We start from the raw sequence: 26,233 nt of genomic DNA on the forward strand, positions 1-26,233 counted from the left end.
ACTTAAACACGGTATTTGAGCTCTTCTCTACTGCGGACTACGTTGCATGGTTTGGAGGAAGGCTTGGCCTCTTCCTGAGCAGTCTCAATGCACAGAATCTCGGCTTCTTACCCAGTGACATGACATGCGACTCTCTTGCAGCCATGTAGGTATCAAGTCCATTATCATTTCAGTGACACTCTTCTTACTTCTCTCTTTGCCTGTAAAGATGGGAGCTCAACCACTAGGTGAGGAGAGCAGCTTCCAGTATCCCAAACATCCAGTGCCAAAGCTGAGATTCTCATTTGGTGAATACCATTATGATCTTACTTGGCTGCCGCTGCAGTTTCACATTTCAGGCCACAAACAGAAGACCCTAAGCAGAAACTCTCCTTCACTCACATACACCTGCAAATCCACATAAAACCAACCAAAGAGCCTAATCTCCTGAAGAAGCACTTTTGGTCACACTCTGATTGATGTGTCTGTTCCCTGGCATCAAGGGAGTGGAAACATCCCCCGAATGCAGCCCTAGCACCTTTCCACTCACTGGCAGAGAGCTCTGCAGATTCTGTCCCAGTGGCTGTGGATTACTTGGTTGTGGCTGTCTTACCCTGACTATTCATGTCCTGCAGAGTGAAGATTCTGAATGAACACAAAGCCCAAGGGCCCTATGAGAACCCAGAGCACATCTACTCCTTTATAAAAAGAGTTCTTCACTTCCAACTGCAGAACTCAGGTAACAAACATCTAGGCCTGCTCTCTCCAGGTATTCAGGAACACGGAAAGGTAGAAAGATTCAACCACCTCATAAAGCGTCCTTGATTTCAGGTGACATGCAGACCTGCTCTTTCTGTGGCAAAGAGTCATTTTTTTATTTTAGCAATCTGACAGTTAAGTGCATAACCAGTGCTAGGCCTTTAGGGTCTCCCGAAGTCAGCAGACAGAGAAGCATCTCTACCTTTGGATAAGCTGCTTCCCTGGAGAATAAATGTACTGAATCTCCTGCTAATTCTTAATGGAGTCCTCCCTCACTCCTCGGCCTGCTGCTTAGCCCTTCAGCTCACAGTGGTCAGCAAAAAGTACCATACTTCTCTTTAGAGGACTGAAACCTCTCTCAGATGGCGCAGAGCTGAGGTCAAAAAGCAGCCGCTGTATCAAGAATGAGCCTAGAACATACGGACATGGAAGGAATGTGGCAACCCAAGTATGCTCAAAGGCTAAATGATTCCCCCTTTCACTGTCTGGTAGGGTTTGGATCCCAGAGGGAACTTGCAACATGAACTATTATACATATTTCACTGTCAGTGGGGACTCACAGTGTTACAAGCTTCTGCGATTCAGCAAAAGAAACGATGTATCTTCTGAGCTTTGCTTTTCCTTTTGTAGGCTCCGCCTGCACCCAGGGCACTGCCACAGACAGGGAATGGCTGCTACAGTATTTTGGTTTATTCACTGCTTTTGGATCATACTCAGATTTTGCAACACTGAAGAGCAACTTCCATGGGGTAAGGGCTAGATATGAAATATCTGGCATTTTATTCTTTGCCATTAGGCTGACAGGGACAGAGTTCAACTGGATTAGTTTGTTATTTGTGTTGCTCATTTTCTCCTATGTGCTTCCATTTTTTTCTCATTAAGTTTCTTCTTGTTAAGTTTTAATGCTAAAATAGTGTCAAAAGCACTGCCTCTAGGAGATAATCATCTTATCTGGAGAATATAAATTCAGTAGGAAGACAAGAATTTCGATGACAAGCTCCAAACAGCAGTGGCTGATAAGTCACAGCAAGAGCAGATAGTAAATTATAGATGGTCTGCTGAGAACATTCTCACAAATCACCTGTCTATCAGCAGAGAACAGATACTATTAATTTAATCCCAATAAACACTGTGTGCTGCTTGTTGTCTGAAACCCTGTCCAGAGAGAAGTTAATGTTCCTTATAGGTGAATGCTCGGGTGGGTTGAGAGAGATGAGCAGGAGAGAATGCTGCCTCCAGGCCTCACTCTGTGCTCCCTCTTCTTCAGCATGACTCCCTAGACCTTTTCTCAGCTGAGGCACTGGCCCAGCTAACTGTTCAGAGCAAGACCATCTACAGCCCCTCAGCCATCCAGAAGGTCCTGGAGGTAATCAGGAACAAAGAGGAGCCCCTCCACTACCTCAGTGTCTTCCTAGAGGACTTCAACACTTTTGTCCTGAAGGTAAGCAACCCAAGTGCCTGTGATAACCAAGTCCTGGGGGGCAGAACAGGTCACAGGTGAACTTTCAGACTTCCAACTCTGGGACTCTCACGGCCAGATACAAAATAAATCTGGAAGATAACCTAGAATGAGTTCCTCCTGCTCCAGTATGATCTTGTCTCAGTCTAGCTCTTACTCCAGTTTAACTTCTGTGCACAGAGCGGTGTAAAATGTTCTTCCTCAGAGGAACTTTGGGAAGCACACCCACCACTCCAACCTAGAGCCAGGATATAAACAGTAAGGGTTTCTTTACTGCCGATCTGTGGCAGTTTAACGACTTATGAAAGGTTCTGGACCAGGCCCCTAAAATTGTTAGCATCCATTAAAACATTTGTGTATGAGCAAGCAAGAAAAAGACTGCTGCTTGCCCTAGTCCTGGCTGGGCTGAGGACAAGTTAACAATAAGCCAAGCTGAGAAGCCTGAGCGTGCCCCAGCCTCGCTTTATACACTTGTGACCACTCTGCTGACTGCCATAACAAAAGCAGTGGCTGTGGGAGTGCAAGGGAAAGGAAATTCAAGCACCTGGCCTGCTTCACTGTCCAACTCTGTTGACAAAAGAAAACCTGAATTGTCAAGGTCAACTCCCCAACAAGGCCGCAGCCAGGCCATATTTCCAACTTTTATTGTTAAAAGGAGAGGAAGGAAGGGGAGGAGAGCAACAAAGAAAAGAAATTGTGGTTATTTTGGCAATTTTTCCTTCACCACTTTTTTCGGCTTAGCTTCAATATTCAAGGCTTTCTAACAGCTCTGCTCATCATCTGCTTCAATGTCTTCCTCCTTCCTCAGAGCTCTGATTTCCTAGGAAGCACTAAGGTTCGAGAAACAATGCTAATGATGACAGCGGAGATCATCTTCCCACAAATTACTGACATGTCCCTGGAAGACACATCAATGTGGCTGCACAGGCTGCACGTCCTGCTCCCCCATGTGAACGCAACAGTGCTGGAGCTGCTGCCCCTCAGCATGCCGTGCCCTTACTACCAAGCTTTGTAAGTGCCTGCCCGCAGCGCTGCAGCTGCTTTAGCTTTGTGTTGCTACATGAGCAGTCACTCTTGCATCACTAGTTATCTATCAATCAGGCAATTTTACCTTCATGTTTGGCATCGAGTACAACCAAAATCAGACAGTGACTCTGCTCTAAAGGGGGCATTTTCTTGTAGACGGATAACAAATATTAATCCTTAGTCTCAAACACACGATAAATTATATAGCCCAGGAGAAACTAAAACTGATGACCCACATGCTACAGGCCAACTACTAGCATCTGCCACCTTGGTTTGTCAGCATTAAGAAGTTCTCCTCACCCCACTACACTGATCTCCACTGCTTTGCTCACATAGAAATCACCTGTTATATGGTTTCTTCCCCAGCATTGCGGCAATCGATGGAGTCTACCCAGTGTTGTCAGCAAGGAAGAAACATGATGTGTATGAATTTCAGAAGGCCTATTTGACAGCCCAGTTCACAGACTCAGGTAAGGTGCCTACGCATAAGTTCCCAGTAAAGCACTAGTATTCGTATGGAGCATCTTTTGTATTCCAAATATTGAAGATTTTTACACCTAACAATCACACTTCTTCCCAACACTGAGATTCGGTCACTTCTGCTGTTCACAACAACCCTGTGAAAGAGGAAGGGAAATCACTTCTCCTTTTGAGCTACAGGGAATACTGGTGTAAGGAGGTACAATATTATAGAATGAACAGGATATAAGCAGAGAAATAGGATTTCCATTTGGTGTAACCATTTCCCCAGTCTGGAAGTGAATCAGAGTGCAGAAGATCAGACCCTGCACATGCAATAGGAAGATTAGACATTCTTCTGCTAGCAGATATTTAGCCTTTCACATTAAGGATACCTAGATGCCTCCTTCAGTATATGTTGTGGCTTTTAACGCTTTGGATCTGTTTTGGTTACAGGATCAGCGTGCCAGGATGGAACAACTGGGACCAAAGACTGGTTGCAAAAGAATCTGGGAGAGATCTGTTCAGTAGCTAAACTAAGTGAACTTCAAACCTTTCACCCAGACATCGCTGGAGTAAGTTTTACTAGTCTATGCACTGAGCAACAGTAGAATTAGCACCAGTTTCCAAGCAAAACAGATCACCTCCTGGGCTTTGCACTTACAATAATCAGTAAGGGGAAGATGCAGGTGATTCTTCACACAGTGGCTGCATCTCTTAAAGCTGGGATCAGCTTGGGTTTATATGGTAGAGTTTACTAGATATGACCCATGTGCACCATCAGGGATTGAAATACACATTCCAGCTGCTTGCCCTTCTCTTTACAGCCTCTCTTTGATGAAAGATATTAATTGTTATCACTGGTTATCAGAACCAATACTAAGAGCCTGAGATATGTCTGAAATACAGAGGCATACTCTGCTACGAGTGGTGAGGGGAACTTCTTTTAAGTAATCTTTAAAATCAAACTGGCTTAAAGGTCACAGTAAAATTGCTAATGTGGGTATTGCCTTCCCTAATTCCTCCAGAGAATGACTCTTCAAATTACACTTTGTCTTCAAAGATACTGGAAGTTATTTGCTCAGGTCTACCAAAATACCAGATACATTCTAGTATTCTGAGTTTAGTCTAATCAGTAGCAATGGGTTGCATATCCTGAGGACACACTGAATTAATCTTTCAAGTTGCCTACATTATGATACCAAGCTGTAACTACAACAATGTAAATGATGCATTAAGAAAAGGTGTGACAAAGGGCAACATCAGTAAGACCAACAGGAATTGAATCCTGCTAGACTAGTATTTGATCGGGATGTATGTGTCTAAACGTTATTAGAATATTGTTGTCACAGAAAGGACAGAAATTGCATTAATGTAATAATTCAAGTACAACTTGAAAATCCAACAATTATGCTTTCATGTGAAAAACAAAGATTTTTCTCTTCATATGATGTTCTAAAAAAAAACAAACCTCCACAGCTGTAAAACATGCCTTAGACAACGTTTTAACTTCACACACTGTGTAAGCCAGTGCTAGTATTTATTAAAATGCTGATTTTGTTTAAAGAATGGGTGTGACACTACCTACACAATCACCAATAAAAGTAATGTTAAACAACACACTTGGTATGTTTCATATTGTTTCAGACAATCTTACTGGTGGTACTTAAATCAAATTGACAATGTAGGTAGTGGTACAAATATACTAGTTGCTACTGGTTGAACTAAACTAAAAAGTTTGTAATCCCAAAACATAAACCAGTTCACTAACTACTAACGGTGAAAGCACAACCCATTACTGTATGCCAGGCAGACACACAAGAGCTTTTGTAAGGGAGTTATACTGATAAAGAAAACCTCCAATTTTGACATTTAGATTAATCCTAAGCACCAACATTATCAAAATTCACCACAATTCCCCTATTTACTTGAAGTTAAGTCAGAAGATAAACATACTGTTCCATACAAAATATCTTAGCCTACCACATCCACAGCATCTCAACAACTTCCAGCAAAATCTTGAACAATACAACTTGTCTGTGTTCACATTTGCCATCTGCACCACAGCAGCTCAATCCAATACTGCCATTCATTCTGCAGCTGAAGCTCTCAAAGGAGAAATGCTGATGTGAGTGTCTTGCAGACATTCACTCTGATTAGCAAGTTCCCTGCCAAATGCTGCCACATTAAAAATCCTTCATTTTCATCACAGAAAGTGACCTCTCTCTGTCTTTGAACATACGCTATAGCAAAGAACCATCTTCTTTCAAAACCACGGTGAGAGGTTTCTGGTCTATCAACAATGCCTCAAAAAGGCTTGCAAGCCAGAGACTTTACCATTGCTTTGATGTCATTTCCTGTTCTCTTATGATCTACCTCATTCTGTGAGGAACGATACTGTATCGGAACGCATAATATGAAACCCATCAGGGCTTGGGGAAAGCCTTGATTCATCTAACCTCCTCAGCACAGCACGCTCTGTAACTTTTTAGCAATGACTGCTTTGCTTTCAAATACAGTGCTGAAAGCCTTTACGTGTGAATTTTTCAGAGCAGCTAGAAAAAAAGCACCTTTCCCCCCCTCAGCAAAATAAACCATTTTATATGAGGAGAAAGAAAACAGAGCAATGTTACTTCAACACCACTTTTACAGAATCACATTTCAGAACAAGGTTGCCTTTCAACTGGATAGACAATGGCACACAACCACATTCAGTCTGGCAACGTCCCACATCTTCACCTTGATAAAGAAGATATTGCATTTACACCAGCATTACACAGCTCAGCTTCCTGCTGCTTTTTATTTAAATTCCCAGAGAGCAGACAGTACTGTCTGGGCTAACCCAAGGTGTAAAAATCCCTGGAACAAAAATCTACTACCTAATATGACAGGTAGAGAGAGATAAAGACTCAGCATACATTCAATTTTACAAACAACTGAGCTAAGCACTAATTGCAAGCCAGCCTTACCTAAAGCCTTTTAACATGGCAATAATTATTTGGAAGTTTTATTTAGGGTCTTAAAGACTGGAGCAGGTAACGTCCTACGAACGGTCTCAGCCAAGGCATCCCCACCAAAGGGATTAGTGTAGAAAAGAAGGCAGCAAGAAAATGGTCAAGACAGAGCAGGGGAAGGTGGGAGGAAAAAGGAAACTGAAGTGATGAGGTGGAAGAGAAAGGGCTATTGCAGATGGATGCTGCGCACAGGAGACAGTGGAAGCTGAAAATCCAAAAGAATATTCCTTGACAGATCTAAATCAACAAATGTTAACCAACTACAGGTTTTCAGGCAGTTTTATGAGATTCTCCTTAAAGTGTAAAAAGTACAGACTATACTTAAACTAATTAACAAGCTAAACACTTCACAGGCAAGGAACTCCTGCTCATACGTAACAGCCCGTTTCCAGGGGGATATCCAACATTCTCCCCTGAAGAGCTTTTTACATAAAACTGAAGGGGTTTTCACCCTCATCCTCCCTACAGCTGTGGCACCAGACTATTCACACCTCACTGTTCCATAAGGAAATGTGGATCTGCCCTGGCATAGCCTACTTTTTGTCTCCTTCTCAAAGCGCGCTGCCCGCAAACATCTGTGGTACCACAAAAACATTCTCTCTCCCTGACTGTCTGGTGGAGGACTTTGCTTTAGAGCCACTTGGTAGCCACAGCCCTCAGACAACTCTTTTACATGTGTTTCTTCTCAGTTTAAAGTTCCTGATCTCGATACCCCAGAAGAGATGGCACAGTTGACTATTAACTCAACACTGACCAGCCTGGAAGATACGCTCTCAATCCTGGCAATACTTGAGTGTGGATCTTATAACACAGTTGACAGATACATGAGGCAGTTTAACATGTGTGCTCGCCAGGTCAGTCCTAACAGATCCCAGGTATTCTCCAACTCTCGTGTCACTGTACTAGGGGAAGGTCTATACCATGAACTGCCTCCATTGTACAGCTCACATTATGCTCTGAATGTAACGGCAGCTGTCTACATGTAACAGAGCTGAAAGGCAGAGAGAAGCTGTGGTAAATACTAGACAACTTTATAAGGAGAGATCTCAGCAAGGGGCAAGAAAGTGATCAAGGAAATAGACTTAAACCCAGATAGGCAATTTAATTTAATTACAATAATGCTGCAGATGTTCCTTTGGTAGCCTCTTCCGATTTAAATGCTTATCCAGAACCACAAGCTGTACTGATGGGTTTGCTCTTCTTTATACCACAGGTAAATCTGACCTCATTACCCAGCATGCTGGTTAGAGACGCGATACTGAGGACAGTACTACTAAAGCTAAGACCTGAACTCCAAAAATTCTCCAGCGAAAGCTGGGCAACCTGGTTCCAGCAGCAGCTGCCCTTATTGCTATCTGGTATCAACAAAACCTATCTGGCATGGCTGGGGACCAACATCTCTTGTGATTCCTATCAAGCAATGTGAGTTTACCACAACTCTTAGGGTTATGACAGCATGGCAGTTAAAAGTTAGAGCTTCAGCTGAGACCTCCACATTTTGGATTTCTAAGACGGAAGGACTGAGCTCTGACTCCCTTACTGTTCTGTCTATTAGCTGAAACCAACACAGAACCACTAGGCAGGAATTGCATAGAGATCTTCCAGGTCACTCAATTTGCTTGTCACTGCTGAAAGGCTGTGAGTAAGTCCCATATATTCTAAAATGTTTTTCTGTTCATATAAATGGAAATATTCACAAACTACTTCTGTGAAGTCCAATTACGAGATATGACAACCGCAGGCACCACCCAGGCCACACAGAAGGTTGGAAACAATGGGTCAGCTTCCTTAAAACTCCAAACAAATGCAGTTCCTTTCTAAACACGTCCTCTTTTATTTCCCAGCATCAAAGGATTCAACATCGCTCATGAGGCTCTTTCACCTTCCAGCAAAATTGAAATATATAACAGCTACATTAAAACCTATCTGAGCCAACAATCACATTCAACAGGTAACAGCACCAAAGAAGTAGAATAATTTAAAAACCCAAAGGACAGAGAGTGATCACGGAGTTTGTTTCCAGGCTACAAAATATCAGTTATGGGTTCCTACCTTCACTCAGCCGTCCATGTGGCTGGAGCCAACTTCACTGTGCAGGAATAAAGCAGGCCCGGACTCAATTCAAAGTCTCCTTGGAGTGGTCCTGTCTGTGGGTCCTACTTGCACTGCATGGGGATATTTCCCAGAGATAGAATCAGCTCCAATTCAGGCTCTTAATTCAATAAATAATCTAAAACAGTCATCACCCACGGGAATGGTGTCCTACTTCTGTGCCTTTCGTTAGCATCATCATGGCTGCCCTGAAAGGACAGGTTGTCTTAGTTTCTAACACTGCCTTGTCAATAGACCTGTAGGTTTTTTTCCCCTCTTTCTAGGGATTGCCTGTGACATCCAAAGAGGAATGGGAAACTGGATTGATATAAATCTTGGAAAATTCATACAACAATCCTCCATGCAAGATCTTGTTTGCTTCAATGCCAAATTTAAGGTACTGAGCTGAAAGTCTGTACAGAGTGATCAGCAATGCCACAGTTCATTCTTAGTAACAACATGTACTGGGCTTCAGAGGAATTAAGATTTCCTACACAAAGGCCAAATCACAGCCCAAGATGTCATCAATCATGTCCCTAATACATTCATAGGCCTTAATCCAGAAGAAATCAACATAACACAGTAAAATCGAGCACTGCTGCTAGCTCTGCCTCGGAGACACCACTATCTCTGTACAGATCAGGGCCAGGCTCGTGCACAATCCCACCTGCACTCTGCCTGGGAACAGCTAACAGGATCCAAGCATTGCTGTATGGCTTAAGTCTCTAATATGTAATTACTGAATGAGCAACTCCACATAATTTTGTGTGAACGTACCTAATTCTCGTATCATTTTTTCTGCGTAGGAACTAAGTGCTCAGAGCCTGAAAGATTTGCTGGGACCTAATTTTGGGTTAGACCTTGAAGCAGGTTATTCACAACAGCCATCAGCAGGTGAGTGAAAGAGGACTCAGGAGTTACCATCAAGTTTTTCCTAGTACTGACACCCTTACCTTTGTTTAGGATACAAACAATTTCCAAAAGGCTTATATCTGCATAGCAAAAGCATACAAAAAGGTTATTCCTTGTCTGCCTCACAGCAAATTCTCTCCCACTGTATAGAAAATAGTAGCTTATCACATGAAAGTAATTATGTGCCACATTTTGCAGTGGAACGTCCTGGCATAAACTCTGCTGTAAACTCAGTAACACTGCACAAAATACCGCATATAGGGTCAACTGGAAAGTCACAGTGGGTCACACTTAGTTCACTGCGAAGGAGTGGCAGGACTATCGCACAGCGCATGTTCCTCAGTGCTTTGGACAATCCAATTGTAACCCACTTTGCAGATGACTTTCACTCCTTCCCTTGGGAGTCTACTCCACTAGTAAAACATTTCCAAATGGGCTTATGGGAAAGCTATCAGGAGGTGGAACGATTATTCCAGATCCTTGAACGGATCATTGTCTCTGTGGACAGTCTCTGTGGACTCAGAACTGATTAGGTGCCTTAATATTTATTTCAGCACCTCCTGTAACCGGAAGAGCAACAACATATATGAAAAAACACACGTTTCAGATTTTTTACTGTGTTCTCCCCCTCTGGCTACTAAACACCGTTTTGTAAGATTATATCCTACCCCTAAATGATAAGGCATTCTAGGACAAAGAAAGCTACACAACGCTTCAATCAACACGACATTTACTTTCTTCAGAGCTCATCCCTTCTTACCAATAATCTAGAGGTGCAATTGCAGGACGTTAAAGTCATCTAGAAATCCGCAGAGTCTGGTGCATTTGTTGGTAAAGTACGTTGCCCAGAGCCCCGTCTCCACACCTTAAACAGAGCTCTTGAAGCTGCAAGGACAAAGCCCAACAGCAGTTTCAACATCAGGCCCTAGACACTACCAGTTTCTCCTTGCATTCTGCCTACAGGTATGCCTGGAAAAAACTATCATACAGCTCTGCTTATTAACGGCACACTGCACTTCGCACTTTCCATCAGGGTACTTCTAAAGGCACTGCAAAGATTTTTTTTTTTTGTTGTTAAATAAAGCTCCTGTTAATATACATTAGGTTGCACTTTGTAAGAGCCCAAATTTGCAAGGCTTTCCTTGAAACACTGCTGACATAGAGAAATCTCCAAGCAGGGTCTGCAATCAAGGTGCCAAGTTCTCAACTAGACACCACTACAGCCTTACCAGCAACCTTGACAAATTGTTACACCACTTCCTCCACTGCTTCTCATGTCAATAAAATTGTTTCTTCCCAAGAACTAATCATTTCTGAGCTTTTGAACCTCTAACACACAAAACATCATGCATCCGCATGAACACAGCGGCTGCTCACGATTTACAGCTTTAAATCCTTCTGCCACACATGCAGGAACCTCACCAGCTGCCACCCTTGTGAGAGAGCAGTCCCAAGAAGGGTGATGGGTATCTAGGCCACCCCCACACGCTCAAGGGCTCTGAGGACCTACTCTCTCCAAGAACAAGATGCCCAGCACACGTCTCACACTGTTTATGAGGCCAAGGGCCGGGATACCTCCCTCTCTATAGCGCCTACAGCTTACCTCAGTCTAATACACTTTCCACCGTGGCCTATAAATCAACAAATACCCTGTACACAGCCTGCTGGCGGAGCACCCTGCCCCAGCCACCTCGCCCGCCATCATGGCCACCCCCTCCCTCACAGCCCGCTCCGCGCACGCGCCCTCACGCCGCCTTCCTTTCCGGCAGTGTGGCCTTTCCCCTTTTACGACAGTGTGGCAGCCCCCGCCTCCCCCCGCTGGCTGCCGCGCTCGGCGGCGGCGCGGCTGCGATGGCGTCTCCCTTCAGCGGGGTGCTGCAGCTGACGGACCTGGACGATTATATCGGGCCCTCCCAGGTGGGTGCGGGCCCGGGGCTGCCAGGGTCAGGGCCGGGGGCGGTGGGGGACAGGGCGCGGCTCTGTAAGGGGTGGCCCGGGCCCGCTCCCGCCCCGCCAGCGCCGCCTGGGGAGGGTGAGGAGATGGCGCTGAGGGGAGGTGGGTGACAGCCCCAGGCCGGGACAGCGGCTCTCGGCCTGGACAGGGCCTGGCAGCGTGAGGGAGGCGGCACAGCACGGGGGCAAAGGGTCCGAGGCCGGCCCTTTCAGCTGTCCTTCGGGTGCTGTTAAATAAAATGGTAAAAGGAAAAAACCACGGAGATCCCTCGCTGTCTTCTCCAGCCAGTGTGCAGAGAACGGAGAGGGCAGCTGATCGGTGCAAGCCTCTGTAAGCAGCTGAAGAGAGAAATCTTGGCCCAGCAGCCAGTCAGTCATTCCCAGCCCGATCTGGAAACTGCCCTATTAAATCTTAATGTAGAGCCCCCAAAAAGAAAGCTTGAACCTAAACAAGTTCCCTTGCACACTACTGATCCGCACAGATGCTTATGCCGGCATGGCAGAGAGGTGAGAGTGAGCAGCAAGGACAGGTCAAGACTATTCCTTTAGAAGTCTGGAAGCACTAGCAAAAGTACAAAATAGTAATCCTGGACTTACTTGCTGACACATACAGCAGAAAAACTTACCTGAAATGAGATCAGTGGAATGGGGCATAGCAACTCCCATTAACTCTCCTTGCAGTTTCCTAGTGAAGTTTTCATGTAAATAGTATGATCTGCTTTTCTGTTTCAAGTAGAGATCATGGTTTTATTCAGTGAGCATAACTGAAGAATCATAATGAGTTGTTCCTACTAGTCTCTGAATCTTGCAAAATGTAGTAAAGCTGGATTAATTTGGGGGTGGGGGGCAAACTGAAAATGTTTGCAGAGGAAGAATGGTAAAAGGCAAAGAGAACCGTAGCTGCCGAAGTAGGACAAGGAGTCATAAGGTGCCTAAACAATAAAAATCCCACAAAATGCAAAAACACCCTTGAGACTTCATCACAGAACAATACAGAAAACTGGAAGCAGTCCATCTGAGGTCGTCAGAGTCCTTTCGACATTAAATGAAACTTCATTGGCACGAGCCACATGTTGACTGCAGTGACCACGCCTCCATCAGTTAAAATTTGCGATGAAGAATGCAGGATCAACCATAAGATTTTAGAGAGGAGGACTGCGCAGGCAAACCTCTGTTCCTTTCAGGGCTCCGTAAAACATAGCTGTGTTCTTCAGAAAGAATATCAAAATTGTCTTCTGTTTTTGGTATGATGCTGGAAAAGTGTTCCTTCTGTAAAAAAGGGGTAAGAAGTTTTTGCTTTTACATTTTCCCTTGGTGGTTATAGATGCTGTAAGTAAATCCAGCATAGCTTAAGGGACAGTAATCGGCATTCACTATAGAACTAGTGTTTGGGTTTGATCATTCTAATTTATGTTATATTTACCTCTTCCACACATCTTCTCACTTTCCGGCTTCATTTCTCTATCAGGAATGTATCAAACCTGTAAAAGTGGAAAAAAAGCCTGGAAAAGCAGCAGCTAAGATCAGAATTGAAGCAGATGGAAGCTATTTTCAGATCAATCAGGTATGTGTGATTTTTCTTCATTCTTGTGTAAAATATCCAGAAGACATGAGTATATTGTTAAGTATTTGAATAGTCTACAGCTATTTAATGCTTCAGAGGACCAAGATGTTAGAAAAGTGTCGCTATTGCTGTCAGGATTCTCGTATCTTTTTTCCAAAGTCCAACTTTTTAATTGCTCAGTTTTATAAGCAGTAATTCCAATTTTATGTCAGTCTCTTATGCTCTGAAACACTGACATTAACTAGTGATGATTTTCTGGATAAGAGCAGATAATCTGAGAAGTCTGTTTTGCTGCCAGTACTTAAGTATTAGCAAATCCTAGATTATTTGCGACAATGTCTTTTCATAATGCACTATGTCATACAGCAGAGCGCTCACAAAGAGATTCAATTAGATACTCTTAAATTTTGCTCTGATTTTTTTAATAATATTTCAAAGTATTTGTTAAATAGACTATAGAATTCATAAGCCTCCCACTTCCAAAATTAATGCCAAGTTTTGCAGAACGATTTTCCTGTTTACGCAGAAAAGGTTAGCATTTCTTAGTTAATCAAGCTGGGAATTCATCTAGAAATGGTACTTTTAACTTTAGGCAGATGATGACCTTTTGACTTCAAAAAGGGGGATACAGCACTTCCAAAGGAGTCTGGTTTCTTATTTTAAAATTTTAATTTAATGCTACCTAATTGCTCAGTCTGTTTCTGACTTCATTGAGAGGTGACATTTAAGAGGAGAGTCTCATGGGAAAACTGACTTATTCAGGTCAAATATCGTGAAAAATATTTCCTTCCAGCAGCAAGCCACACACTGTCTTTGATACGCTGCCATACAGTTTTCCCATTAGCATCCATGTGAGTTTTGCACGCAGAAGGATTGCAGAACGCTCAGTATCAATTGTTAGCGAGCTTGTAGCCTGGTTACACAATCTATTTAGAAGGAGTGAAATTCAAGTTCCTGTGAAGAAACAGCTCCAGTACTATTCAATAACACGACCAGCGTCTGACAGAGGTGACAAAGCTGGCCTGCTTTCTCCAGGGTAACACTCAGTGCACACTGGAGGTTGGTGCTTAAAGGCTTAGGACCTCTGTGCTCTACAGTTTTGTGGTTGAAATAGCATCTGCAATCTGTAGCGTATCAGCCACCCACAAGTTGAAAAAGTGAGCAAGACAGACCCTATTTGCTTCTGGGATAGGATAATTTCAGTGTTTCGGAGCAATGGTAGTCCACACGTTTGTGTGATAGCACAAATAATTGGGGCCTAAGCAACTGTTCTGTATTTGATGAAAGTTATGTTCTTGGTCTTGCTAAAATTTTCCTGAAGTTCCTCAGCATATTTGCATCTGTGTGCCAAATAATCCCATTAAAAGCAGCAGGCTTCAAAGATACTAGTCTTCTTCCTCATCATACTAAAAATAGAATACACTTTTTTTTAATGATAAACAGAGGCCATAAAAAGGGCAACATCTTCGTTACAAAACATAGTAAAGGTGGGAAAACTGCTACCTAATTCTACACTGTGATCAGAACTGAGTCTAATCTGTTTCCTTATAGGATGGAGGAGCACAAAAACTGGAAAAGGCTAAAATTACTCTGAATGACTGTTTAGCTTGTAGTGGCTGCATTACATCAGCAGAGAGTGTTTTAATCACTCAACAGAGCCATGAAGAGCTCTGCAAAATGCTGAATTTTAACAAGGTAGGTGACAAGCCATGGCCAGGTAGGCTGCAGAGTTTGGAAGGTTTAATAGATTGGTATGATGTGTCTGCAGATGCATGCGTGGAAACAGCGCACGTAAAAATTACTTTCAAAGATCTGAAGGATCTGAGGACATTCTCAGTGCACTGTTGTGTTTTTTCCGATTTTTAAAAAGTAATCATGGGTTTGTAAAAGACCTTTAACGTGGTAATTTACCGACTTCAGAGTTAAGCTGGGAGATACTTTCTGATGTTCTAACGTGCTGAAAGTTCTGCACGTGCCGTATTAATATTGCCTGAACAATGTTGTTGTTTGTTTGGTTTTTTCAAAGACTGCCGCTCCCAATGAGCAGAAATTGGTGGTGGTTTCTGTTTCACCACAATCCAGAGCTTCACTAGCTGCAAGATGTAAAATGGGTGTTCTGGAAACAGCAAAGAAGCTGACTGCGTTCTTAAAGAGTTTAGGCAAGTGGTATTGCGTTCTGTTAATCACAGAGGGGACGGCTGGGATATACGTTAAGCATAACTGTTATGAGTGGACAAGGTTGATGTGATTTAACCTCCCCATGGACTCATAATGTTTCGTAATTGCCATTAGCTAAAATGCTAACTGTCTACAACTTCAGTTGCATAATAAACTTGGAGTGATGGAAGGAAGGAACTTTAAAGTTTATATTTGCGGTCCTCCTGTCACTTTTGCTCGTCTTACTGTGCTGACGTGCTAAGGAAAAAGGTTCACTCTTAACTGCAGAAGCTGATACCTGTAAATAAGACATAAATAAGCTTGGCTCCTGTTTGACTGGAGGCTTTTTCTTGTCGTTTGCCATGTCTTTCTTGTGAATTTTAACATGGATGCTGTACTGCCTAGGTGTGCACTATGTTTTTGATACAACTTTTTCAAGAAACTTCAGCCTATTGGAGAGCCAACAAGAGTTTGTAAAACGCTTTCGAAAGCAATCTGAAGACAAAAAGGCTTTGCCAATGCTAGCTTCTGCCTGTCCAGGTACGGTATTAAGTTGGTTATGGAAATAATAAAACGGCATACGAATAGTACACTAGAACAAAAAAAAAAATCAAAAAGCTCATCAGAAAAGTTTAAATGGATAAATTAACTTAGAGGATTACTCTCTTCACAATGCAAAGAGATCTTGGTGTTAATAACAGCAATGATCTATACAGTTATCTAATGATCTCTAAAGTTACATGTCCTTTGTTTTTTGTGCTGAAGCGACGCTGAAAATGGTTATTAATGGGTACTGAGCCTGGGGTCGATGGCAGGGTGGGCAGAGTTGTTGGGCTGCTTGTTATTTTTTTAATTTAATTTGCTAATTACACTCTTACCAGGTTGGATTTGCTACGCAGAGAAAACCCATGGCAGTTTCATCATTCCTTATATCAGTACCACCAAGTCTCCACAGCAGGTCATGGGCTCCTTGATCAAGGGCCATTTTGCAGAACAGCAGGTAGGGGTCTGACAATACTGTGCTTCATGGCAAATTGCTAAAATCAAACGCTTTAAGCCGATTTTTTTTTTTTGCTACATGTTACACGTTAGAGTTTAAAGGTAAAAATTATCTTGCAGAAGCCAGCAAAGGCAGCATCGTTCTCACTTCTATTTTATCTAATGAAAAGTTATCAACTAAGGCAGTAACACCAACCTCTGCATGTTATTTGGGAAGGCTAGAGAAACTCAGTTTTCTGTGTCTTTGTGCTCCCATCTTGCCTGTGTGTGGTATTTTCGTGTTGTTTAAAGTTGGTGAATAACTTAAAATAAGTTATCCAAAGACAAAACTGCAGTCAGTGCATACGTGCAGATCATGTCTTGTCTAAAAATTACTTGCTTGTTCCCAACTTAATGTTCTGTTTCAGTTTGACTTAGTTCTGTTCTGAGTCTTTAACCTTTGGAAACTTTCCAAATGTAAATTTGATATTTAAAGACTAGGGTTATACTAATAGCCTAGATTTGTCCAGTAAGAAACTTAAGCACCACTTCTGATTGCATGATTTATTGTCCATTAACAAGCAGTGGTTTAACACTTGCATTAAGTAAATGCTGACATCTGCATACTTGTTACAAATTTTGGCAGCTACTAAGAATATTTGGCACAAGATACTGAAACAATGGCCTTGAGTCAATGACTTATTTCCTTGGCCTGTGCTTATTTCTTGGATGGTCATGAGGTTTTTGTCTGACTCCACATCAACGGCTGGGAATTAGTAGCGTGGAGGAAGCGTATTCTCTAACTGCGTAGTTGGGAATTCACTTCACTGACTGACTTTGGATCATCTGCGCTAGCAAAAGGAGGTGGGGGGAAACCTGTAAAAGACCATACTGCTGACACTTGCTACAAACTAAAATTGGGTTCTATGAGAGAAGTAATTTAGCATGTATATAAAGGTGTGTGTATGTATATATATACACACAAAAATAAAAATAAGTATTCAGTAATAGTGGGTAGTATTTCCAGAGGCATGGTGGCATTAGTTTCATGATTCTCATTTGTACCTAGAAAACATCTCCCTCAAGATAGGTTTGATATTGGCCAATCCAGCTGCACAGCTTTGTCTTTCTTCCAGCACTTAACACCTGACCAGATATACCATGTAACAGTGATGCCCTGTTACGACAAAAAGCTGGAGGCTTCAAGGCCAGACTTTTTCAGCCAAGAGTACCAAACTCGTGATGTGGACTGTGTAATCACCACAGGTAAGCAGAGCCAGAGGTAGTCCAGATAATTTCTGGAAGCCTCAGAGCAAGGCGTTTGCTAGTTTTAATAACCCTTTGTCTCTGATAGAGGACATAGTGTATGGATATTGCTGTATAATTACGATAATGCAAATCAGGTCGTGTTAAAGATTGCAGATGTTTTCATTTATCTACAAAATAAGAACTTTTTATATCTCTGGGTTCTGTTTTAGGAGAAGTGCTAAAGTTGTTGGAACAAGAAGGAGTATCTCTGTCAGATGTAGATCCTGCTCCTTTGGATGCCATGTAAGAACAAAATCTCATTTGCATCTTCAGTCATGTTCTTCCTCATCTAGTATTTATAGAGTTCTTCAACACAATTTGCCTTTCCACTACTGTTCTACACAAAGCTGCGTGTGTTTGCATTTGATTTGTTTTCTTCTGACACTTGAATCAGTCCAGTTGTGCATTAAAATAGTTAATCTACAGAATACGATGAATTTCCACTTTTGGAGAACCTGTCGCTATTTGTTCTAGATTTTAGTAGTCCAAGGATTAGCAGCTCTCACTGTAAATCAGTAGGATTGCTAGAATTAGCTCAGTAAGAGTATAATGGCAAAATAATTGTGCAGAGGAGTACAAATTGCATGACAGTCATTTACTTCAGTTACTGTTACTCTCAGTATAGCTGGTGGAATCCCACAAAAATCTACCTGCAAACTTTGAAAAGTGAGAGAATCTAGATCAGTGGTAGAAGAGTTCGCTAAAACAAAGCCCGTTATTGCACTGTGCTCAGTTTGCTTGTCTCTGTTCCTAGTTATCGGAGCTACCGTAAGGATTCCAGAATTAAAGCATAAATAAGAAATATTTAGGTCACTCAGCTAATCTGTAGGAGTCTTTATTTGTAAAAAAAAAAAATGAGATCTAAAACACGTGCAAACCAGATGAGGCTTTAGTTGCTTCAACTGAAGAGTAACATCTGGTTAAGTGACAACTGAACAGAGATCTAAGCGACTATGGAAACATTAAAGTCACATTTTACTCATCTAAATTGACATGCAGCGGTCGTTCCTCTCTGAATGCTAAAACATAGTGTTCTTTGCTTCAGTTTAAAAGAAATGTCTTTGTAGCGCTTTGCACATTAATAAACAGAAAGGCTACATGTCTGGCAACCTCAAAGAATTATAAAAGATAATTAAGCACATGGTTCAAAAATTTACAGCTCAGGTACCTTAAGTTTTTATGAGAGATTTTGATACCCCAAATACGAAGCATCTAGCGCATGAGTAGAATGCGACACTAGTCTGTTTTCAGTTGTACCCCTCGCAGATGTGATACTCTTGTTTTGAAATTTGGTTTATTTCTAAATAGGCTTCAAGTTTCTCTAGTACAACTAAGTGCCGTTGGCAGCCTTTGCTCAAGAATTGTCCAGTCAGCACGTGTGTGTTGACAGGGGTGTGAAGGGAAGTATCTTTACACGAGGCCTCTTTCCTAGATTAGTTTTAATTGTTATAAACAATGGTCGCTCCTGTGCTTCTGAAAAGAAGGAAAAAGGGATGTAGAGATGGTCTGTTGCTATTCATTCCATTTCATTTAAGGGATACTTCATTTAAAAAAGTGATTTAAAATAACGTGCGTGCCCAGAGCCTTGGTTTCCTTCTACTACATTTCAGTGGATCAGTAGGTGTAGGTTTCACATAATGCTTTTGCTAGCACAGGTCTATTTGTGCCCACTTTTTCCAGGATTAAGTGTCTTTTTCTGACATAGCATATGCGCGGATTGCTTTCGCTTCAAAAAGGAAAAGTATTCTCAGCTGTAATAAATGTCTGCATGGGTGAGTCCCAAAAGTACAACTTCAAAAGCTGCCTGTGTAAACAGGTACTTCTGTTTTACCTGCTTTTTTGTTATATCGCTAACAGAAAATTGAGGAGAAAAAAATATTCTGAAGTGTTTGGGTTCCCTTAGGAAATGACATTATGGAAGTGTCAGTTATAACATAGAACCGAATGTCTAATTACTTGATAAAAATCTCTGGCCAACTTCTTAGGAGTACATTCTGAGCGCCAGGCCTCATGCCTGTGGTGATAAAGCGCCTCTATAACCTTTTGCTCGCTTTAACATACTCAGTAAATTGACTGGTTACAAACAGCACGTATTCCTCAGAACTTGGAGCTTTCACATCAGCAGTCCAATGGCTGTTGTTCTGCTTTATCCTCCAGCACGTGGAAAAGCCCATTAAGAGGTTATTACATTTGGCAGCAAGAATGAGGTAAAGTGCCAGAAATCCCAGGACTTTTGCTGGTATAACCGTTTGCTCCAGGCCAGCACTGGAGCTTACTGGCAGCCTTGTTTTAAGAGAGTAGCAGTACGTGAGGCCAGACACACTGAAACGTTTTGTTAATGAAGCTCAGTTCCTGTAAACAAGATCAAATTAAAAATAGTTTCTGAGGGTGATTGCAGGCTAAAGTGTTGCCTTCTGCAGTTCTTGCAAAGCCTAAGATTTTATCTGCGAGAGGCAACATCTTCAATTTGACTTGAAACTGCTTGGCCGGAATTCAAGTGTTTTCCCTTCTGCAGCTGTTAGCAGGAGAATGCAAGTGTCACTGCCTGACGAGCGCTCCTAAGCAGATCCCTCATCTTGTTATTCTCTCATAACAAAAGCTATTGTTGTGGCTTCCATCTGGTGAGCTATTCTCGAGAAACAGCTTGACCTCTGAATAGTTGGTTGTGTTTTGGCATGTCGGAGAGATGGAATTATTTGTGCAGAACTGGAGTTACAGAACTTATGTTAACGTCGTTGTTCAACACCAAAAATGTGTTGAACTTAAACCAGGATCCTGTTAAGGACAGCCGTGTATGGAGCAAATGTCCTGGCATGGTTAGGTTTGCTCACCTTTTTTCACTTAACTTTAAGCACATGATGCCACAGCAAACGGATTTCATCTCTCTGTGCTTGTGATCATCCCACTGATACCTCCCAGAAGCATCCTCTCGTGTCCCAGCAACCACATGTAGAGTAGCTGGTTTCAAAGAATGGCTCGTAACACAGAACCAGAGCTTTCAAGAATGAATTCTGCTTTTGTTGATGTTGCAGAAAAGCTTTAGCACTGATGAGATGTCTCTTGACCAAGACAGGACTTCTGCTAGGTTGTGTTCCCCAGGAGAAGCAGAGATTGCACAGACCCGTACCACCAATGCTTCATTATTTCCCTCCTCCCATTTCTAAGTGTAACCCGGGATGTTTGCAGAGGTATTAAACAGAAAGCTAACAAAATACACACGTCAGGTAATGGCTCTAACACAAACATTCCCAGACAGTTGGCAGTGCCTGGGTCAGGCCTTGTGGCATGTGACAGTATTTCCACTGAACTTGACCCCAAGGATGCTGGGCAGCACAGGGTTAAATCTGCTGGGCTCTGAGGCTATAAATAGTTGGTTCCCAGGAGAAAGGGAAGAGCCTGGAGCTCAAAGGGAGCAGGTCTGTGGTGTGATGTGTTGCTTTTCAGTCCCCCGGAGCTTTGCGTTTGTGCTGGCTGTTCTGTTTTATCAAAGATTCCCCTAAAACTGCTTATTTCTTCCTTTCCCCCAGGTTTAGTAGTGCTGCAGAAGGGGAGCTCACGGGCCACTCTGGAGGTGGTTCTGGTGGCTACTTGGAGCACATATACAAGTATGCAGCCAAGGAGCTCTTTGGAATTCAAGTGGATACAATTCAGTACAAACCTTTAAAGTAAGAAGTTCAAAGTCCTACAGAAAGCGCTATTTTTATTGCAATTCCCTTTGTGCTGTTATCTTGCTGATGGGCTGAAACTTTCTTTGCAAGGCTAAACATTTTACTTCAAGGCATGGGAACTGGCTTCTCACGCCCACAGTTGCTGGGCAATAAATCAGCCAGCACTCCATGCAGCCTTCCCCTTGGAGACTTCTAGCCCCTTCACCACCCACACACTTCATTCTGGCCTGATGGATTTTCCCAGTATCAAGTTGCAGACAATTTTTAGAGTTAATTTAGAAGACAGAGCTTGCCTGGGTCTGGGCTTCCTCACCTGCAATCAGGCCAATAAAGTAGATTTGTTACTAATCTAGCTATCAGAGAACAGAAAATCTTGTGTCAGGGCTTTGGGGCTCTGTTTTAAAGACAGCAAGTCATTTTAGTTTGGGCATAGAGGCTCATTCAGCTGAGGTTCCTTCTAGTTTCCCGGTTATAATATTAAGGTACCATTTTTAATGAATTATATCCCTGATTAGCAATATTTATGTTTAGGATTCTCTGGTCTAGGAAGCAGAAGAAACAGTCCCCCTGAGTCTCAATATGAAATACTTGATAAAAATCAAATTACTTACTCTTTGATCAGGAACAGCTATTTCCACTAACCTTAGGAGTCTGGAAGCCTTCAATACTGGTTTGTTCCTGGGTTTTACGACCCACTACAATGTCAAAGTTTCCTTAGTGGCCTCACTAATGTATAAGTTGGCTGAAGCCAACTCAGAAGGCCTATCTATCACAATGAAACTTTTGTTTAGGCTCCATTTAGAGCCTAAATCCTTTTAAGGATTTATTCACCACAGGTGTTCTTCAGCAAACTCAGTTCAGGTGGCAGGTCCTCAAACAAGACTGGAAAAGGATCAGTTCCTTCATCTGTTTTGTTTGGGTGGCAAAGAACTAGGACAGCTTTCTCAAATAAGATTTCACAAAGAACTTTGTTTTAGCACAGGGCTCCTTGAAGTTTAAAATAGAAGTTAACTTGGATGAGATGTTTTCTCTGCTCTTGTTCCTCAGAAACAAGGACTTCCAGGAGGTGACACTGGAGAAGGATGGAGTAATCCTGCTCCAGTTTGCTTTGGCGTACGGGTTTCGAAACATACAGAACTTGGTGCAAAAGCTGAAGCGAGGGAAATCGCCCTATCACTATGTTGAAGTCATGGCCTGCCCATCAGGTAAGACTGCACAGGGATTTCACTGTTACAATCCCTAACTGTAAGAAGCTATAGGAAATCATACCTAAAATAGGACAATAGGCAGTTCCTCACATGCTGAATATTGTGGCAAAGCCTTCAGACTCCTGAGATGTGATAGTCACAGCATCAGAATGTCAAAGTTGTTTGTGTGTATGTTCTCCTACCTAGAAGCTAGGAATTCTTCAGGATTTAAGTAATTACAGTTAAATTCCGTTGCACAAAATTGGCATAATTAGTGCTTTCAAGGAGTTTCACCTGGTTTTCTGAGCGCTTTGGTACATGAGGAGACTTCCTCTAAAATTGCACAAAATTGACTGTTACACTTGCAGAGAACGCTTGCTATGGCTGGCGAAGAAAGTCTCTTTCCACCTATTTGATTCCCTTTTCCACTTTGTGCAAGCCCTCCTTTTTCTGCCTCCTCCTTCTCTCTGACTCTGCAAGCAGAACACACGGGCAGCTTGGCCCCAGCCTGAAGCGATGCCGAGCTGCCACTCTCAGCACTCTCAGCAACTGCTCTGTCCCCGAGGGGCCGCTCAGCACCAGGATACCCCCGGCTTAGGGCCACCACAGGCTGCGTAGCTCAACTCATAGTGCTCCTCTGCCTCAACAGCAAACCCAGAACCTGTCCCAGAGATGTTTATCCTACCTTCAGTTGAGACTCCAAGGCTGCTCTCACCTGGATGGCCTTCTGGCCCTTTTCTGGAGGCACAGGATGAGAGCCAGAGCTCCCTGCTTCGTCTCGTCTCCGTCTCCCCGGCACGTCCCAGCCTGCCTTGGCAGCCCTCGCTCGCAGCTGGCTGCAGGCTGGAGCAGCACTGGGACACACCGGGCCAATGATCTCCGCTCCAGGGCTGCAGCCCGCCCTGCTGGGGTTAGATAACTGGGGAGTAAACCACAATTATAATGGTGTTTTCATTTCTGTAACTGTTTGCAGGTGCAGAGTAAATTAGCTATAGTTGGGGTTGGGTTTTTTTTTCTGATAAAGCTGAGGTGCTTTCTAAACTCAGTGACATTTTCTCACTTTGTTGCACATAGGCTGTTTAAATGGAGGTGGTCAGATCAAACTAGATGGTGAATCCAGCAAGGACCAGCTTCAGCAAGTTGAGAGGTTGTATGAGTCTCTTAAGACTGAAATTCCAGAGAAGAACCGGACTGTAAATGAACTCTACGAGCGGTGGCTGGGTGGCGCGGAGTCAGAAAAGGCTGCGAAAGCTTTGCATACAGAGTACCACGCAGTGGAGAAAACAAACACTGGATTTAACATCAAATGGTGAAGACGGACGCTGTGAAGCCCAGATACAGATACTCAGTGCCTTTTTAACTCAATCATATTTAAGATTCTCAAAAGACAGTTCAAGTTCTGTCCCATCACTGGGAGTTTGCAATTCTGACTCTCGTTAGGGATCAGAAGGTAATGTGCACATAGGCAGGCAATGTTGATTCCTACAGCTTTATAATTATTGAAGTGATGTAAATAAAAACCAAGCACTACTTAAAACATGTCAAAAGAAGCAGTAATGCATCCTAGCCTCTGCCCAGTCTGTGAGGACTGAATGCGAACTGCCCTTACAACCCTGTTCCTGCCAGAACTGATGAATTTAAGGTACTGAAGGATTGGGGTCGCAGTAGGCTGTAGCCTCACCGAGATGAGCTTTATGCTAGATGACAGTATTACTCATCCAGGCCTTGCTGTATTTCACAGCACGAAGTTTTATGGCTGTCTCTGTCAGGACATCCTTATTTAGTTATAAATGGTCTAATTAGACCTTGGGTTCTGTTTTTCCATTTCACTGCCCCTGACTGGCTGCCCTTGAGGTCCAGCTGCAGTATCTTTACCCTGTCAGAGGGGGTGGGCACCAGCAGCCTGGGATCACGTGAGAAGCATCATCTCTAGGGCTGTTTTATTGCCTGCTGAAATGTGAATTGAATGAATGTTTAAGAAGAAAAAGCTAGTGATTTTTTTTTCCCCTTTAATTACAACAATTGTCTCTAACTGTGTGCAATTACATCCCTTTCTCTCCCTAAATACACAGTAGAGAGAGTGACAGAATTGTCACATCTGCCCTATCCTCAGCAGCCCATTACTGATGGATAATATCCGTAAATTCAGAGAAAACAATTTTTTACAGTGTTTGAAGTAAGAATTTGCTGCCAGCTTTCTTTCCAATGAAGGACAAAGTCCTTGGTGTTTCTGAAAGGTGTTACTTCACAAAAGTTAATAGAAGGCGGCTGTGAGATGTAATCATTACAAGAAGTAGTTTACCAGAACAATCCAAGAGGTTAGTAAAGACACATCTGGTTTAACGCAGCGTATGACGATGCCTTGCCAGAAGACAGATGGATGTGAAACAGATTTGGTCTTTTGTTACTGGAGATGACGTGTGTTTGTCTTGCTATCTGTATCTTTACATACGGGTATTTTCAGAACTATTCACCGAAAAACAACTGAATGAATAACTCTCTGTTGGTCTGTTTAATCTGAATATCAGTTTTTCTGGAGTGACAATGCGTATGGGGAGGGGAAGGCAGCAATGAGAGGATTGGCAGCTGTACCTGAACTCCAGGGGAAGGGACGCTGGCAGATGTGGAATCTCTCCTCGTGACTGCTGTAGCTGCGTGAACGTGAACTTAAAAATTGCGTTATTGAATCACTTCAGTATTTCTCCCTTTTCCAGTTCCTGCTCTGTGAGGAAGAAGGACTGTGCGGAAAGTAAGAGTTAAGTGGATGAAAACTGAAAACAAAGCTGCCGCATTGCTTTGTTCCTTCAGAGTAAACGCAGAGAGATGGAGGTGGTTACTGCATCTAGCCCAGACTGAAACCTTGCCCGGACCCTCGTCAGAGATAACCCTCACCCAGTTACTGCCCACCCTGAGCTTAGGGCTGTCAAAAGCAAAGCTGTCAGACCTTGACCTGCCTCTTGTGACGGCTTCTCTGGCAGTACTTGCCTGTGTCCTTCTCAAAGCCCCCTCCGCTCTTTCTTAAAAGTAAACCAACAGTGTAAAGGATGGGTTTTTTAATGGTTTTAATTAAAAGCTTTACATTTTTCAGGTGTTGCTGATCAATTAGTGAATTCACAGTGTTCATAAGGCAAGAATGTCCCAGTGCTTCCCCCTCCCCACCCTATTCATTTTACAAGCAAGTCGGTAGTTTCAGTGACTGCCCTGTTCCATGCATAGATGTGTAACGCACGGCGTTACGCTAAACCACACCATTTTTATCTGCAGCAAGAGACACCACTGCTAATGCAAAGTCAAGTCCAGTGCGCTGAAGTGCTGAGACCATAAACGTCAGTGCGAGAGAAACACACTCTCTTTCTGTTGACAACATGCACATCAGGCCAGAAGTGCACAAATACATAAAGATAAATTAGCTGCAAATTAAATAACTAGGGGGAGGGAGGCGAACTCTTTGTCTCACCTCCAGTTACCAGGCTACCAACACGCACACCCCTAAAGCCGCCAAAGGGTGCTCTGCTCAGAACAGGCCGAGACCTCCGCTCCTGCAGAGGCTCCCGGGTGTCTGCTCTTGCCGGGGTATCGCGAACAGCTTGGATTCCTCCCAGCCTTGGAGCTGAAGGCTCCTGCTGTCAACGTGAGCGGGCTCGCTGCTAGGTCGGGAACCCTCCCCGAACACACAGGGGAGCATCTCTGCTCCAAGTGTAAATAAAATTCCAGAGGAA

At 43.0% G+C, this 26,233-nt stretch overlaps 2 protein-coding genes across 27 annotated transcripts in view; one reads left to right on the forward strand and one right to left on the reverse strand.

Moving 5' to 3' along the window:
• LOC128913997 (mesothelin-like) overlaps positions 1–12,416 on the reverse strand; it is a 78,719-nt gene extending 66,303 nt beyond the window's left edge. For 16 of the 25 annotated variants that reach the window (XM_054212484.1, XM_054212480.1, XM_054212475.1 and 13 more), the window contains exons 1-2: positions 12,279–12,416; positions 8,749–8,861 (exon numbers count right to left, since the gene is read on the reverse strand). The gene's annotated coding sequence lies outside the window, so the exon portion shown is untranslated. Of the gene's footprint in view, positions 1–8,748; positions 8,862–10,459; positions 10,585–11,302; positions 11,402–12,278 lie in introns of those variants that run through there. The other 9 variants (XM_054212488.1, XM_054212477.1, XM_054212466.1 and 6 more) reach the window with 8 other exon arrangements.
• Positions 11,488–25,601, forward strand: CIAO3 (cytosolic iron-sulfur assembly component 3). 2 transcript variants are annotated; one of them, XM_054212494.1, is made up of 11 exons: positions 11,488–11,616; positions 13,121–13,216; positions 14,768–14,911; positions 15,243–15,375; positions 15,779–15,913; positions 16,255–16,373; positions 17,488–17,617; positions 17,830–17,902; positions 21,187–21,324; positions 22,375–22,532; positions 23,589–25,601. In XM_054212494.1, exons 1-11 carry the CDS (start codon positions 11,551–11,553, stop codon positions 23,825–23,827), a joined length of 1,431 nt encoding a protein of 476 aa, XP_054068469.1. In that variant the 5' UTR covers positions 11,488–11,550; the 3' UTR covers positions 23,828–25,601. The 2 variants fall into 2 exon arrangements, with proteins under 2 accessions (XP_054068469.1, XP_054068470.1); XM_054212495.1 differs by lacking the exon at positions 11,488–11,616 and adding an exon at positions 12,802–12,934.
• The last annotated feature ends 632 nt before the right edge of the window (positions 25,602–26,233 follow it).

The sequence above is a fragment of the Rissa tridactyla genome, chromosome 8, assembly GCF_028500815.1.
Source record: "Rissa tridactyla isolate bRisTri1 chromosome 8, bRisTri1.patW.cur.20221130, whole genome shotgun sequence".
Lineage (NCBI taxonomy): Eukaryota > Metazoa > Chordata > Aves > Charadriiformes > Laridae > Rissa > Rissa tridactyla.